The 16,914-nt window shown below is 52.8% G+C and overlaps 2 protein-coding genes across 3 annotated transcripts; one reads left to right on the top strand and one right to left on the bottom strand.

The window, feature by feature from the left end:
- Positions 1-1,386: 1,386 nt before the first annotated feature.
- LOC133273364 (two pore channel protein 2-like) lies at positions 1,387-15,822 on the bottom strand. Of its 2 annotated transcripts, XR_009744765.1 has the most exons (20): positions 15,661-15,822; positions 15,265-15,347; positions 13,100-13,214; positions 12,316-12,444; positions 11,951-12,067; positions 10,903-11,021; positions 10,628-10,729; positions 9,951-10,077; positions 8,754-8,955; positions 7,797-7,941; positions 6,060-6,245; positions 5,469-5,533; positions 5,114-5,201; positions 4,743-4,812; positions 3,981-4,200; positions 3,667-3,757; positions 3,180-3,293; positions 2,600-2,718; positions 2,254-2,411; positions 1,762-1,938 (listed from the first exon to the last, which is right to left on the bottom strand). XR_009744765.1 is itself a non-coding variant. In XM_061461724.1 (19 exons), exons 1-19 carry the CDS (start codon positions 15,679-15,681, stop codon positions 1,793-1,795), a joined length of 2,259 nt encoding a protein of 752 aa, XP_061317708.1. In that variant the 5' UTR covers positions 15,682-15,822; the 3' UTR covers positions 1,387-1,792. The 2 variants fall into 2 exon arrangements, 1 of the variants encoding a protein (XP_061317708.1); XM_061461724.1 differs by lacking the exon at positions 2,254-2,411 and having other exon boundaries at positions 1,387-1,938.
- On the top strand, positions 15,570-16,137 carry MTLN (mitoregulin). Its single transcript, XM_061461796.1, has one exon. It carries the CDS (start codon positions 15,570-15,572, stop codon positions 15,945-15,947), a length of 378 nt encoding a protein of 125 aa, XP_061317780.1. The 3' UTR covers positions 15,948-16,137.
- Positions 16,138-16,914: the final 777 nt, after the last annotated feature.

Below are 16,914 nucleotides of genomic sequence, written 5' to 3'. Positions count from 1 at the left end.
TCCCATTGGCTGCCGAGCTCCGCCAATCACGCCGAGCTTCCGCTGGGAGCCCGCCCCGTCTTTGTCACCCCATTGGGTGAGCGCGGCCCCGCCCCTGCGTGGCCGGCTGGCGGCGCACGGAGTTGTGGTCAATGGCTCAATGTCCGGCTGGAGACCAGTGACGAGTGGGGTCCCTCAGGGATCGGGTCGGGACCGGTCTTGTTCAACATCTTCGTCGCTGCCATGGGCAGTGGGATTGAGCGCGCCCCCAGCGAGTTTGCCGATGACACCGAGCTGTGTGGTTCGGTTGATACCCTGGAGGGAAGGAATGCCATCCAGAGGGACCTTGACACATTTGTGAGGTGGGCTGATGCCAACCTCATGGAGTTTAACCATGCCAAGGGCAAGGTCCTACACCTGGGTGGGAGCAATCCCAGGCACAGCTACAGGTTGGGCAGAGAAGAGATTCAGAGCAGCCCTGCAGAGAAGGACTTGGGGTGTTGGTTGATGAGAAAATGAACATGAGCCGGCTTCAGTGTGCGCTCGCAGCCCAGAAAGCAACCGTATCCTGGGCTGCATCCAAAGGAGCGTGACCAGCAGGGCGAAGGAGGTGATCCTGCCCCTCTGCTCTGCTCTGGTGAGACCTCACCTGGAGCATTGTGTGCAGTTCTGGTGTCCTCAACATAAAAAGGACATGGAGCTGTTGGAACAAGTCCAGAGGAGGCCACGAGGATGATCAGGGACTGGAGCACCTCCTGTATGGAGACAGGCTGAGAAAGTTGGGGCTGTTCAGCCTGGAGAAGAGAAGCTGCGTGGAGACTTCAGAGCAGCCTTCCAGTATGTGAAGGGGGCTATAAGGATGCTGGGGAGGGACTCTTCACTGGGGAACTGTAGTGACAGGACAAGGGGTGATGGGTTAAAACTGAAACAGGGGAAGTTTAGATTGGATCTAAGGAGGAAATTCTTTCCTGTGAGGGTGGTGAGGCACTGGAATGGGTTGCCCAGGGAGGTTGTGAATGCTCCATCCCTGGCAGTGTTCAAGACCAGGTTGGACAGAGCCTTGGGTGAGCTGGTTTAGTGTGAGGTGTCCCTGCCCATGGCAGGGGGGTTGGAACTGGATGATCTTAAGGTCCTTTCCAACCCAAACTATTCTATGGTTCTATGCCAACAGTGATTTATAACAATAAAGGCAGCCCGGGCAGGCCCAGCCTGCACTATGCACTGCACAGTGTTCTAGGGGAGCAGGACGTGGCCTCGCTCTGCTGGAATTTACTTCCTCTGCACATACAAGTAAACAGGGAAGTTGGGAGGAAGTCCCATGGGAAGTGGAAACCCCGCCCCAAGACTCAAACAGGAACTGTGCACCCGTAAGCATGTGATCCAACACATTAACTCTCTGACAACCAGTTGTTTTTCCCTACTGCTGAGTTTAATGTACAACAGCGCTGCTGGATTCAGCCGCGCTGGTCCATACACAGCTATAAAAGTGCTGTAATACAAAAGTCCAGTTACAAGGAGTAGGTATTTCATAACATACTGAATATGGCACCATCAGTGACTGGCACAGTCCCTACACCAACGCTCCCTCTGCTTCCTCACGAGGGTAGTTCCAGTTTCAACATATACACGAGACTTGATGCGAGATAAAGCTCCTTTACACAATGAAGCCACTTTGGGCACCACCTGCCCCCTCTGCTGCATGCCCTGGTCCCCACACACATCCAGGCTGGAGATGAGCAGCCAGGGAACGTGCCCAAGGCCCAGGCAGCGGAGGATTAGCTCCCTCCTCACTGACTGCCACGGCTGGTCCCCATCACGCTGCGCTCTCTGAAGTGGGGTGGCTGGGAACAGGAGCAGTAGGGGCCAAGTTGAGGATCTCCTCGAACGATGGGCCTTCATCCTCAAGGGGTATTTCTGCCTCGAACATGCGCTGGAGCAGAGCATCCACCGTCCTGTACCCTGCATGTGGGCAAAGGGAAGTTACTGTGAGCACCTACCCCTGTTCTCCTGAGGGCCTTAAGGCAGCTCCCCGTGTTCGACACTAACAGACACCCAAAGTGCTGTTCCCTGGCATTTTACCCCATGTATTTCTAAGCACTTATCCATTACAAGACCATTGTTTTAACACATTAAGCATTTCCATTCCCATGTGTCCCTCAGCACATCCCACCCTACTGCCACAGCAAGAAGCATGAGCTCAGGGAATTGCTAAGGAACAGCCAGAAAGCCAGCAGAAGAAAAAGCAGTTCTTAAGCTAAAGGAGCCTATAGTCACCCCGTGATCCAAGCCAGGAGGAAGGCAAAGCACGTGCAGGAAGGAGGAAAGAACACAGACTTCTCAGCAGCAGCAGGGCCTCCACCACCAAGGCAGCACCTTCAGATGCTTCAGACAAGTGTGCACAGAAGGGCTGAGGTGAAAAAGAGAAGAATTTGCTATAGAAGTAAAAAGAAACAGCAAATACGAGAGTGTCCACAGCTCTCTCAAAAGCCCCAGCTGGGTTTAAGCTGCTCTTACAGCCCAAAGGAGCAGCAGTGCTTGGGAGCTTCCCCAGAGAGGGCTATGATCAGGGACAGTTCAGGCCTCAAAGGAAACCCTGGGCACACAGCAGGGCTGCACTTACGTTTGGAGGCAATTTTGAACACCAGCCCTTTGGATGGTGGCTTTGCTCCACTGTCCCCCTCAAGGTCGTGCTCGGTGCTCTCCATGTTATCAAGGAGCTGTTCATCCCGGAGCTCATCCCTACACAAGAAAGGCCAGAAGTTACCCAGGGGAGGCACATCCTGCCCAAGGAGCCCACGTGGAGCCAGCAGCAATGGATTCTCTTGGGCAGGGCAGGTACCAGTCACAGTGTTAGCCCCCAGCACCGCCCCTGTCCTCTGGGCAGCAGCCCTGGGCTGGGAGAGCTCAGGGGCAGCTGCTGCCATCTAGCCCAACCCTGCACAGAATCACAGCACCAATCGGGTTGGAAAAGCCCTTTAAGCTCACCCAGTCCACCCATTCCCCAGCACTGCCAAGGCCACCACTAACCCATGGCACTGAGAGCTTCATCTATGGTCACGATGGATTAGCAAGAGCTTTGTGACAAGGAAGAGGAGCCTCAGCTCGCTCCTCCGGAGCGGGGCTTTTCCCTCCAGTCCCACAGCCCTCATCAATGCGCCAAGCCAGCCACATCCAGCACTACCCTCCTGGGGGGGGCTTACTCTTGAACTCCCATTCCCAGCTCCTGGATTTTCTGTTCAATGGCTGTTTCGACTTCACTCTTCTCAAGGGAGTACTCCACAAAGAAAGCTTCCAAAATGAATGACACAAAGATGCTGAAAGAAACCATGAGCAGAATCATGTGGCAGCATTTCCTTCCTGGCATTCCCCCCCACCTTTGGGAATCACAGAATCCCAGACTGGTTTGGGTTGGAAGTGACCTTAAAGCTCATCCAGTTCCAACCCCCTGCCACAGGCAGGGACACCTTCCACTAGAGCAGCTTGCTCCAAGCCCCATCCAACCTGGCCTTATCAATGAGTGTCTCAATATTCCCCGGCTCATTTCCCAGGACTCCATCCCCTCCCCTGCTGGAGATGGGGAGCTCTGCATCAGAGCAGCACCCAGCAGAGGCAAGAACAGATGCAGCAGATTCCTCCATCGCACATCCCACCCTTCTCCAAAGTGGAGGGGAGCAGCCCAGCACTTACTTGACAATGATTATCACCATCACGATGTGGAAGGCAATGAAATACAGCTTTGCAGGCTGCACTGTCACGTTGGCAAACCCATTGGCAAAGAGTACAGGGGAAGTTAAGGGCCAGTTACAGAACATCTTGCTGTAGGATTGGGCTATAGGTAGGAGGAAGAACCAGGTCACACAACCCACTTTCCAAACAAAGCCCTCTGCAGCAACCATTTCTCTGTCATCTGGCACTACGTGTGTGTGTGTGTGTGTTTGTGTAATACAAGGGGAAACCAGGGATCACCAAGCTTTATCTGGACCTTCCACCACAAAGGATATCGTGCCACTGGTTGACCACAGTGAGCTCCATCAGGACGATGAAGGACGAAGCAAAGTTGTTGAAGTTGTTCTTGCAGTATTTCCCTCTTGCAAAGAGAGAATCCTTGAGAGCTGCATTCCCACATTCCAGGGCATGAGGAGCATTTGAGTTTGCAGGGAAGAACTGGATTTTCCCATGGAATAACTCCATGCCGATGATGGCAAATACACAGTACACAACCTGGAAGAGAAACCCCATTGCCTGCTTCTCCAGTGAGCAGCAGGCTGGAGTCCAGCGTACCAGCAGGTTTCCCAGTCCTTGTAGACATGGCAAGCTGCTGAGGAGCAGCAGAGCCCAAGAGACCCAAGCCACTCACGAGCAATTACCAAGCAGGAATAGTAAGCCAAGAACTACAGCCCAAATACCTAGAAATGAACTATTCTCAGATCGTAACAGAATCTGTATTTAAGAAGTTGAGAAATGGGTTTCTCTTTCAGCTTCTTGCCCAAACCATAGTTTGTTTCCTTAGTGTAAAGCTCAGACTGCACAGAACATCTTCACTGCCCCATGGAGCAAAGGAAGATGTCCTGACCTGGCAGGAACCCAACCCCTTTGCACACATTTACTTGTGCAACAACCAAGAACCAAATGGACACTTACAGTTTCAAGGGCCCAGCATCCAGAGGTTTGCATTTATCCTCTTGGAAGCAGCATGAGTGTGAGACTCAAGGCACATTCCTGTAAAACTGGAGTGTTTGAGCTAGGGGACCAGGGTTTCTTACCAGAGTCAGCCCACCAAACGTCAGCATTGTTGGTACGATGTTTATCAGCGTGTTCATGATGACCCGGAACCTGCAGCAAAGGATTCATGACAACACTTGCTAGGGACAGGCTCTTCTAAAGCCCACATCTGCTCATTGTCACATCCCATCCAGCACATGCTCCCCACATGTCCTTATAAATAAGCCTCCAGAGGCTGCAGCAACTGAGCTCCTCCCAGACTTGCTGGGACAAGGCCTTGGGATGCTTCATTGAGTGCTGGTGTCAACCCAAACCAGCAGAACAACTCCAAACACTGTCTCAGCCAGCCTCTGACACAGCCCACCCCCCAAACACAACCCCAACCATATCCCTTATCCCATTTCCTCCTTACCTTTGAATGCTGTCAACAATCCTTATTAGCCTGAGGACCCTTAAGATGAAGACAATGTCCAGGATCTGTTGGCTGTTGTACTTCGTGGCTGAGAAAGGGAAAAAAGATGGGGTTGGTTATAGAAAATAAGCAGTGAACTGTAGAGATAAAGCATGCTCTTGTTAACTCTATTTATAACTGTATTTATAACATACATTTATATATAACATATATATTTATGACTGGGTTAGTTCTCCAAAGCCCCAGAAGAAATTCATTGTCTTGTCCAAGTGCCTCCCAAGCCCAAGGTGATGGAAAAGACTACTCAGGACCACCAAGTCTCCCACTGCACGCAGGCTGCTCAAGCTGCACTTACTCGATTTGAGGGTGGTATTCAGTATCGTTGCAGTCAAGGCAGCAAAGATGATGAGAGTATCAAACCTAGCACGAGGGAAGGCAGTGCTGTTAGAGCTGTGGTGACAGAAAACAGGCTCTGAAGCTGCTACACAACATAAAGTGGAATCATGGAATGGGTTGGCTTGGAAGAGACCTTAAAGGTCACCCAGTTCCAATGCCCTGCCATGGGCAGGGACACCTTCCACCAGAGCAGCTTGCTCACAGTAACCCCTCTTCCTCACATCTGCACCACCTCAAACCATGTGCAGGGTGGGAAGAGGGGAAAGCCTTGCCTAGCAACACGCTCTCCCCTGCCCTGCCATCATCTCCACATGCTGCTGAGTCACCTCTGAGGCAGCAGAGCAGAGAGCAGCAGTCTCTGTCAGAGCCAGGTCAGGCCAGCGAAGAGCACAATGTCCCCTGACAATGCACAGAATCACTTCAGTTACACCCCAGCATACAAGTCAGGCAGCCCATCTCCGCAAGAGACCCATTTTGCAGTTCTTGAGGAGCTGAACTCAAAGATCCTCCCACCTGCCACCACCTTTAGCCCAACCAGCAGCTCACTCACCAGTTCCAGAACTGGTTTTTGCCGAAGAACGCCCTCGGTTCATAAGTGTACACTTTCAGAAGTATCTCAATTATATACAGAGCAAGGAAGACCCACTCAGCATAAGATACATAAGGGGTTTCCTCATCGAGAGCAATGAAGATGGCATTTATGAGAATGATCACATCGTATGTCCACACGAATCCCCTGCGAGAAGAACAAGAGAAATGAGTTTGCCTTTGCCACTCCCAAGGAGGTAAAAGGTACACAGTTATTTCAGAGGTTCTTTGCCTCCTCCTCAAACACTGACATTAAAGAAGCTGGCTTTTGAGGGTTTAGGAAAGTTCCTGCACTTTAGCTTTGCTCTTGAGGTCCAGCTCAAAGGAGAGCACAAGCCTTCGAGGTACACCAGTGTCAATGCTCCGTGTGTTAAACTGAGACCGGCTGCGTTTCCAACGAGCCAAGGAGCATTTCTCAAGCAGAAGGGCTAGCTGAGTAAACCAAGACTATGCACAACTAGGAGGAGTGGCTGGGACACTGGGCTAGAGCCCTGGAAGGTTGGGAAGCTGGGCAGAGAGGAATCCCACCATGTCCAAAGGGAAATGCAAAGCTCTGCTCCTAGGGAGGCATAACCTCAGGCACCAGTGGAGGCAATGGGTCAACTATCTGAAAAGCAGCACTGCAGGGATCTGATAGGAGCTCCGTCGTGAGGTTGAAGATGAGCCAGGAATGCACCCTGCTGGCAGAGAAAGCCAACAGCATCCCAGGCTACCTTAGGAAGTGTTAACAGCGACAGGGAAGCGATTCTTCCCGCCCTCATCTACTCAGTACTGGTGAGGCCTCATTTGGAGTGCTGCGTCAATAGCTTGGCTCCCCGGTACAGAGAGGACATGAACGTACCGCAGTCAGTGTGGCAAAGGGTCACAAGAATGATTAAAGGGCAGGGTAGGCTGACACATTACATGTGGAGAGAGCTGGGATTGCTCAGCCTGAAGGGGAAAAGGGTCAGGAAGAGCTCAGTGTGAATAAATACCTGATGGGAAGGTGGAGAGAAGGTGGAGCCAGATTCTTCTCAGTGGTATCCAGTGAAAGCACAAGAGGCAAGGGGCACAAGTTGAAACAGAGAGTTTGCCATTTAAGATGGAAAGAAAGCCCTTTTTTTTAAGCTGAGGGTGGGCAAACACTGGAGCAGGTTGCACAGAGGTTGTGGTTACCCAACTAGAAGTAGCCTCGAGCACCTGCTCCAGCTGACCTTGCTTTGAGCAGGGGGGTTACACCAGACCAGCTCTAGATGTTCCTTCCATCCTCAGTGATTCTGCAGTTCTGGCAAGACCCAGATCTGAAACCCAGCACTAGTAGCTCATAGTACCAGCTTGGTAAGAGCTGATGGAACAGCGCAATGCAGCTTTGCAGCAGAGACTGCTGGGGTAAGATCACCTGTAAGTGAAGCATTTAGTCTGGTCCTTCAAGGCAGGCCATGAAGCACTTCTTGCTTTCAGTAAGAGCTACTTACACTCAGCACCTCAGGCTGGAACAAGTGGGACTGGGAGAGGTACGACTTCAACAGCCAAGTCCAGTTACTCCACAGCACTGAAGGTAGGCTAAGAGCAGAGCTGGTCCACAGAACACTTGAAACCAGACCCCCCCCCAGTTTGCCTAAATGCAGTTTGCACTTCCCAGCATGACTTTAGCTTGCAGCAGCCCTGCCCTACAGCCTGTGAGGGGTAAGAGAGCTGGCTGCTGCTGGTGGAGGCTCACCTGTGCCTGACCATGCTGCGCAGGAACCGGCTCACTGCTGACTGGTACACACGGGGCATCCACTGCCCCAGGGGGTGGCTGCGGATTTTCAGGGTGATCACCTGGATGTTGAGCAGATCTGCCAGTTGTACAAAGGATTTCTTGTCTGGAAGAGGGAGAGCACCTCACATCAGTGTGGCTGGCAAATGCACACCTACACACACACGAGTTGTAGCAATCTGGACTTAATATCTGGTCATGGCAGCACAAAATGCTCATGCCCAAGGTGGTATCCACTGCAGAAGAGGCTGAACTCAGTACTTCAGCAGCTCCTCTGCCCCATTTCTGGGGGACCTGCTCGAGCCACAGGCCAACAACGAACACAAAGCTTTAATGACCATGACAGGCACAATCTAGCATGAGAAGACTGATCCAACTCTCCTGATATCCTGTCTCCAGCAGGAACGGAGCAAGAGGCTCTAGAGGACTGTGTGGGAAGCCACACTGCTTGGAGGGATCTGATAGCAAGGGAGGCTTTCACAGAATCCCAGCCTGGTTTGTGTTGGAAAGGACCTTAAAGCTCCTCCAGCTCCAACCCCTGCTCCCACGGGCAGGGACACCTTCCACTAGAGCAGCTTGCTCCAAGCCCCTGTGTCCAACCTGGCCTTGAACACTGCCAGGGATGGAAGTCCTGTGCTGAGAACAGGAGCTCCCATTCACTCCCCAAGGTTAGCTTGGCCTGATGTCAGATGGCCATGAAGAGCCCCCTGCAGCGTACATGACATTGGCTACAGCCCAGGCACAAAAAAACAACCTTTCAGGACTTAAACAACATGAAGGGAAGCACAAAGAGGGGCCTGGGGTCCTTCTGAGTCCATTACAGACCCCAAGTTCCAGTGCCAAACCCTCTGAAGCATCAGCCTCCTGCCCCCAGGCTTCTCTGCACCCCCTTGTGCACAGCAGAGCCCCACTGCTCACCTATGAAACCCTTCTGCTCATCGTCTGAGATGCGCAGCAGCAGCTCCCGGTGGGAGTTGCTGGTATCAGGAGCCACCAGCTTGACAAGCTGCTTCCATCGGGCTTCTCTGACCACAAACTGCGCTCCCTCCTCTTCCTTCAGCAGGTTGAAGGCCTCTATCATCTTGCGGCGCTTCATGTAAGCGAGCTTTCGGATCTCGTTCTGGAGAGAGGACGGGGATTCAGGCAGCTTCAGGCACCCCTTCCATAACACATCTATTTAAATAACCCTATTTTTGTGGCACAGAGATGCAAGAGGCTCAGAGGAACCCACTTGGAGCGATGCGAGACACAAAGTGCGGCCCAGGCAGTGGGGGTGATGAGAAATGGTGTTTGACAGGCAGCCTGGAGGGATTAACAGCTCACGTGCTGCTGGGAGATGATTGAACAACCGGAAGAAAAGACAAAGGATAGTGTCTGACAGGAAGGGGATGACAAAGGCCACAGCACCTGCATGTCCACACGTCACAGAAGCAAAGATGTGCCCACGCATGCTTCCCATCCATCAGTGAATACTGCTGAGATCAGGGGTGGAGATCCTCTTCTGCACATGACTACAAGCAGCCTGAAGGGCTTTATACCCTTGGGAAGCCTCCAGGATGACCGAGCAGACTGCGTACTGACAGAGAGCCAGTCCCATCAGGGGAGCACCCAGGGACTTCCAGCTCCCACCCTTTGATCACAAGCACCAAGCTGCACCTTCTCAGTTTGAGCAGAAGCAACAGGAGTTGTGATTTACTCAGACCTCCCTTTGCACTTCCTTTGCTTTAAGAGCACATGCAGTGGTAGAAGCGTGCTGTGTGCTTATAGCCAACTGAAAACAGCCTCCTGCACAGAGACAGAGCTTCTGAGTTATGACTAAGCCTGTAGCAGCAGTAATGCACAGACATGTGTCTCCTATCTGTTGCTACCTCTTGGGTCCACAACACCACAGAGTATTTCACTGTTAAATGCTCAAAGCAGAGCTCACAGCAATCCCCATATGAAAGGTGGGCCTGTGCTTGTTATTTGCAGAGCATCAGCAAAGGCAGGAAGCTGTATCCCTTGCTCCACACTTGCCAGAAGCAGGAGCTTCCCGAGGGAAAGCCAGGTATTTCCTTCCAAGGTGACAGGGAACAGCAGGCAGTCACTGATCACAGCTCACTCCTCCAACATTACCTTCAGGTGCTTTTTGTAGTTGTTGTACACAACAGCCAGGAAGAGGGACATGAAGATGTAAGTGTTGACGATGACAAAGGCAATGAAGAACAGGGCATACCACGAGCTGAAGTCAAATGCTGGCATCCTAGAGAAGGGGAAAGAGATTACTTCTTCCTAGGCAAACAGGGAAATAAATCACAGGAAAACAAAACACAGGAAAACAGCCTTCCAGGTGGGTTTCTAAGCACCACGTTTGATATCAAAGTTGTCAGATCACAACCAAGTTAAAAACTGTGCTTAGTTAAGCTACAGAACAGTTTCCTTCTGCTGGGTTTTCCTCTTACTTTATCGGGCCCTGACTGAAGGGATGTAGAAAAGGAAGCTTAATCTCTGTGCTTTTGTTAGTGGGGTTCAGTTGAAGTGCAGAGATTAAGGTGATGTCTCAGTCATAAGCTGGTTAGTGGCTTTTCTAAAGGCAGAGACACCTTCCAAAAAGTCAGGCTCTGGTTCAGAGCCATTTATACAGCAGATGGCTGAGAATTCATGAATCCCCTGCAGGCTGGGAAAGTAAAAGCCCTGTTGCACAACAAAGTGTTCCAGAAGCAAAACACGGTATTGTTCCAAGCAGAGATCCTGCCACTAGGAGCAGGACAGCAGCACTCAGAGCAGCAAGACTGCAAGCTCAGCATACATACATGACATCCGGGCTGTTTGCTGTTGTCACCAGCACGTAGAGGTCAAACACAATTTCGAGGTAGTTCCTGAAATATGGCAAGCCTTCTGCTGTCTGGAGATTCCTGGGAGGAAAAGGACAAGCTGAAGTTAAGCACAGAGCCCCCATGTCCTGCACAGGAATTGCATGTATGGGCAATGATTGTATTCAACTAGTTGGAGTTGCCAGATTCCCTCCTGCCCGAAAGGATCACACACGTCCTTCCCACCCAGGGGAAGGCAAAAGGAGGGTTCTCACCTCTCACCAAACAGCTTCAAGGCCATGAGGGAGAACATGAGAAGGCTAAACATGAAGAGCAGGAAGACGTAGGTGATCTCTGGCAGCGTGTTGCGGATGCTGCGGAAGGCTCTCCGGATCTGACAGGGAGAAGGGAAGTGTTTAGAGGCAAAGTGGTACCTGCTTATCCCCTCACCACCCCATCTGGATCAAGCCCCTACATAGGGACAGGCAAAGTAGGACACTGATAGCAGATGTGCCAGCTCTGTTCTATTAAAATCTATGTGAGACCACCAGGCCTTTCCTCCTTATGCCCCAGAGGAGATACTAGAATGAGAGACCTCACCTCTCGAGACAAGCCATCAGAAACTCAGCTCTCACTGCAGGAGAATGGTCAGGGACAGAAGCCCATCACTCCAGGCCACAAAACACATACTGATGAGACCCAGAGTCCCACTGCACCCTCCCCACCACACTAGTGTATTCATTTGTAACTCAGGAGCAGAACTGCCTTGGGCAGCGGGGCAAAGAGGAACAAGTGTCCCTGTGACAGAAGGAATCAGAGTCCAAATCCCCCTGCTGCACCAGACATCCAGTGTGCAAGAACAGCCTGACACTGTGCTGTTCGCCCACAAATAAGTAACCTGGCCCCTGACCCAGGGAGAAGCAGTTCTTGTCTGTGGTGCTGCTCATGTGCACACTCCTGAGGACAGCTTCTAACTCTTCTCCTCCACCCAGGCTGGACTAAACACAGCCCTGTGCTGACTGTACACGAAATGTTCCAGCCCCAAGCACACTCGAGGCTCCGGACAGCCATAACCCAGCCCGCAGGTACAAGGAGAAGCCTTCTGCACAGCACCCAAGCAGCACCAGCACTAACATACCCTTTTATCCATCTCATATTATTGCTTCAGGCCACCTCCGAGAGAAACCTTGGCTCACAGGACCCTCTATTCTGCCATTCCTGCACAAACCCCCTTTTACTACATCCCCTGGATCTCAGAAAGCAGCCGACTGTCCCAGAACAGGGCCCTGACCAGAGGTACATCCCACCAGAGCTCCTCCTTACCTGGCGGCTCTCTGCAAAGTTCACGAGGAAGATGGGCCTCACGATTCTTGACCATCGAATGCTCCTCACGTTGTATATCCTGAGGACCCCATATATGGCCAGGTCTGCCAGGGATAACTGGAAAAAAAGGAGGAAAATTCCCAGTAGTAATGCTGGAAATGGGTCTAGAGGGTGACGACAACAGGGTGAAGACAGCAGGGTGAGCTGATACAGCATAGACGCACACACAACAGGGTTGTGGGCCCAAGGGATGATCGATCAGAGCCGGTGTACATCAGGCCTATGCTACCAGGAGAGCAACAGGAGGGACAAGTCACCTCCACATTGTCTGCTTCAACCTTGTGGGCTCCCTAGGCCGGACTCACCAGGATTGCAACCATGATGCAGATGTTCTTGGTGTCCTTCCAGAACACACTGCGAGGGGTGACCTTTGCAAAATGGGTCAGGCGGCCAAAGAACACCAGAAGGCACAGCACCTCGACCACTGAAGTGACCTGCAGGGAGACAAGGGGCCAAGGCAGGGCAACCAAAAGCAGCATTAGCCCTCTTTGCACAGATGGGACGTTCAAGCTGGGGTACAGGCAAAGAAAAACCACAGCTGGAGTCAGTAGAAGAGTTTTCCAATGGGTTTTGCTGTTGGGGGTTTCAGAGCCTCACACATCTGGCACTGAGCAACAGTTCCAGGCTTCCTTTTGTGACATTCCCTGCCACAGGCAGGTTAATCCAGTAGTTTGTGTTTGCTTAGGATTCAAGGAGCACACCTCTCACAAGCACAACAGTGCACAACAAATAAAGGCTATAAAAAGTCAGTCCCAAGTGCAACACTTCACTTCTGCTTTCAGACATGAGGACAGGATCCGGGTCACGTGCAAGGCTCCAAGATACAGAAAAGCAACATCACTTTGCAGTCATGTCAGCTACTCCTGACAGCGACAATGGTTCCCATAGTCCCTGCCTGGCTCCCATAGTGCCTGCCTAGCTCCTATACCCCTTTTTTATCCCCATTTCAGTAGATTAAAGATAAAAGAAATACCAGCATCAGTTATCTCTTGACACACCTCTGACAACCAGTTTCAAGCAAGAAACCCTTGCTTGCTCTACCAAGCAGCACAGTACTATTGCATTGCTGCTTCTACACTGAGAACTTACCAGGAAAGGGAGAGGATACACAGCAGGTTCTTCAAACAATGCAAGGGACAGGTTGAGAAAGATGAAGAAGTAGGTGGCTGTTCGCATAATCCAGTGGTTATAGAGGTAATAAAGCCTGTAGAAGGAGGGCAGAGGCACCATAAATAAAGGCTTCAGTGCACATAGCCGTGGGCTCACTAAGTGCACCCTGGAAGGACAGCACACGCTGTCCCAGGCAGTCACAGAGGACGAGGGGGAACAGCAGCACAGGTTTTGCCAGCCAGGGGTTTGGCAACTCATTTCCTATCACTTCCTTACAGTCTCATGGCTGATGGATGCTACATGCGCTCTCAGGGAGCAGACACAGCAGGAAGGTGGAATACAGGTACCCCTCAGTTCAGTTTAAGGCTGCAACATGTGGATTTGGTAAAGCTGCTTCCTTTCTGCAATTACCTTGTTCCTCGGTTTGAGTGCAAACTCCTGCCAGGCTCAGGTATCCCCAGGACAGACCAACTAAGCCTGAATAGGTATCTCACATCATTTCTTTGCAGGTTAAAGAGCAAGGAGATAAGAAAAGCCACCAGAGACAAGTATGGGGCTGCACAGTAAGCTGGCTTTATACACAACTCCTGCAGCATTCCAGCCCCTACAGCAGGCAAACCTCCACTGAACACCAGGAGTGACCTTGAGGAGGTATCACACAGCTGCACGTGACAGTGGCTCCCCTGGGTAGGAAGGTGCTTTGCCAAGAAAAGAGCTGCCAACACTGCCAAAGGGTTATCTCACCTGCTAAATAACCACCTGCAGGAAGGCTACAGGGCAGGGGATCACACACACGACATGGTATTATGCCCTTAACACCATCAAGACACCACTATGCAAAACCTGATCATTTCTATCTGTTATACCAAGCATACTTGGCCAAGATGATGCACACAGGCATTACAGTGACACAACAGCACAGACCCACTCAAATCCTCTGTAACAAACATCCTTAAGCATACCTGTGTTCCAAGACACCCAAGAAACTTCACTGGCTCAGACATAAGACAACATAAAAGGGAAGGGTTATTTGGGGAGGGCTACAGGAGCCATTAATGCTCACTCACTGCTTTGCTGCCAGTCTGTTGTATGCCCTTTCCCCTCTACACCAGCCACTTTCTCTTACATTTTACACACAGCAACAGTTTGCCTAAAGCAAAAGTCACTTCTTTGAAGCTGCTCAGTCTCTCAGCAGCAACTAAGAGTCACCATCCCAGGCAAAACGCTCCTGACTTGGGCAGTTTCACTTAGCACCAATTAACATAAGCTTTTAATTACTCCTGCCCCTAGCAGCTACCACCCTTTTGAAGCACACCATGGGCTGCCATGACGAGCTGAGGTTTTGCTGTGCAGTGAGTTGATGTCACCCACTGCCAAGCCAAGGGGTAACAGCCATGACTGCCTGGCATGAGGCATCTCCTGTACCCCTGGCACTCACACCCAGCATCTCCTCTCACACAGGGGGGGCTGACCCAGCTTCTCAACCTCCTCATCCCCACAGAGCACTCGCTACAGCTGCAGCCCTGGGAGATTTTGTTTGCTCTAGAAAAAAACCTAGTTCTTATTTCCTTTCCCATCCTCAACATGCAGATGCTCTGAGCCCCATCTGACCTCCTAAAAGGAGGATGGAGCCAGGAGGGGCTGGGCTCTGCTCCCAAGGAACAAGGGATGGGACAAGAGGAAACGGCCTCAAGCTGCACCAGGGCAGGTTTAGATGGAGCTGAGGAACAATTCCTGCCCCAGAGGGTGCTCAGGCATTGGAACAGGCTGCCCAGGGCAGGGCTGCAGTCACCGTCCCTGCAAGGGTTCACAGCCCGTGGAGACGAGGCCTCAGTGCCATGGGTTAGTGGTGGCCTTGGCAGTGCTGGACAATGGTTGGACTGGATGAGCTTAAAGGGCTTTTCCAACCTCATTGATTCTATTATTTCAGCCTTAAGTCCAGTTCTTCCTGTCCAGCCTCCTCAGCACCGAGCTGCTGAAGCCAGGGTCCCCAGCCTTTTTTTTGGCTGCTGCTCTTTGGACACAGTTATGGTTAGTTCTGTCTATGCCAGTTTGAGTGCCCCACAGCACCACACTGCCCCACCAGCACGGAGCCCTGCCGCGATGCGATGCTGTGGGTGTCTGTGGCATGCAGAGCTCCTTACCTGACCGCCTCCGGGGACGTCTTAAACGGGATATTTCGGTTGTACTGTGCATCGGACACAAACGCTGCTGCCAGCAGGAGATCCTGTGGAAAGGGGGAAAACACAGACACAGCTCAGGCGGTGCTGGAGCTTGAATTAAACTCCGAGCGGACGTTCAAAGGAGGCTTTTCAGCCCAGGGCACGAGCAGCGGCATTCAAGGGAGATGCTTTTCTCCCCAGGGCTCTCTATAGAGGCGAGAAGCGGTATTGTAAAGGCGGTGCTTCTCGCCCTAGGACGCTCTATAGATGCGAGAAGCGGTGAGGGGATGCCGCAGCTCCGCACTCCCGCATCCCCCTCCTGTTACCAGGGTCCCATCACCCCCAACCCTCCCAGGGACCGCGCCGGTCCCCCGCTACCTGCGAGGCGGCCTCCGCCATGGCGCGACAATCACTGCGCCCCCTCCCCGCCGCCTTTAACGGGCCCGCCCCGGCGGAAGCGGGAGGCGGAGCCGGAGCCGGGCTCGGGGATGGCGCTGGAGGCGCTGCGGCCGCGGGCCGTGCGCTGGGCGCTGCTGGCCGCCTTCGCCGCCGGTGTGCTGGTGGGGTGGCAGGCGGGACGCGCCCGCCGCCGCTTCCTGCGCTGGCGCCAGCGCTGGCTCCAGCGCCGCCTCGCAGCCGCGCAGGAGCAGCTGGAGGCGGCCTGAGCCGCGCGGAAACCCCGGCCCCGGAGCACGGCCCCGGCCGCGCTCGCTGCCCTGGAGCGGGGCTGCAGCTCGGCGCGGAGCTCCGGGTGCCTGCGGCAGCCTCGCTGGATGCCGCCTGAGGGAACCGGGTTCACCGCACGCTGATGCCAGAGGGGAACGCACGTGGAAGCGGTGCTGGGAACGGACGGCGTCCATGATCCTGACTGCCTCAGACCGCCGAGGATGCAGGAACGCCGTCGCCACATTTCCCTTTCTCAAAGGACACTGTGCGTTTGCCTTGCTCCAAGCCTGTTGCAGTTCTGCCCGCTCCAAAGGGTGCTGCCGAAGCGTTAAACTACCGACAGCCACCACGTGGGGGGCCTGGATGTGTTTGCTCGTCTGGAAACGTTCCTTGCGGGCGCTCGTAACGAGGGAGGCACCGCACTGAATGACAGATCTCGTTCTGGGAGTACACATAGGAAGTAAAACCTGCGGGACGATCGGCTGCGCGCGTTGATCGGGTGAATGAGCAAATTAAATGAAGGCTGCTCGTGCTTTGGACTCTCTTTCTTCTACGGCTTCGGGAAGGGAAATGTCCAGAGAGGGCTGTAGTGCATTCCTGCTTCCCATCACTAGTGAATTCCAGAAGCGTTTCCTTGTGTCTGATAGGAGGGGGTGCTCCTGTTTTGCGCTGGAGGATTCGCTGCACACTGCAGGCTGCTGGCTTTAGCTGTGGGGCTGAACAGAGAGAGGTAAAAGTTATGGGGGAAAAGAGCCAAACCACTGCCCAGCTGCTGGTGCCATTGTCTGCCTATGGGTGCCATTTGGTAGAGGCAGGGGGAATGATTACCAGTGAGAAGCGTGTGCATCGTCCAGAAGCTGACATGTCACAGCCTTACAGGTTGTTATGTGGAGGGCAGGAACAGGGCTCTCCTGAGAGATGGCTGCAGGACACTTGTCAATCAGAATTATGGAATCAACCAGGCTG

Source organism: Pezoporus flaviventris, unplaced genomic scaffold, assembly GCF_033815535.1.
Source record: "Pezoporus flaviventris isolate CSIRO_AGI_PZ_B2104156 unplaced genomic scaffold, CSIRO_AGI_Pfla_v1 ptg000031l, whole genome shotgun sequence".
Lineage (NCBI taxonomy): Eukaryota > Metazoa > Chordata > Aves > Psittaciformes > Psittacidae > Pezoporus > Pezoporus flaviventris.
The sequence above is the reverse complement of the archived record's forward strand: the minus strand, read 5'-3'. Positions and strand labels throughout refer to the sequence as shown.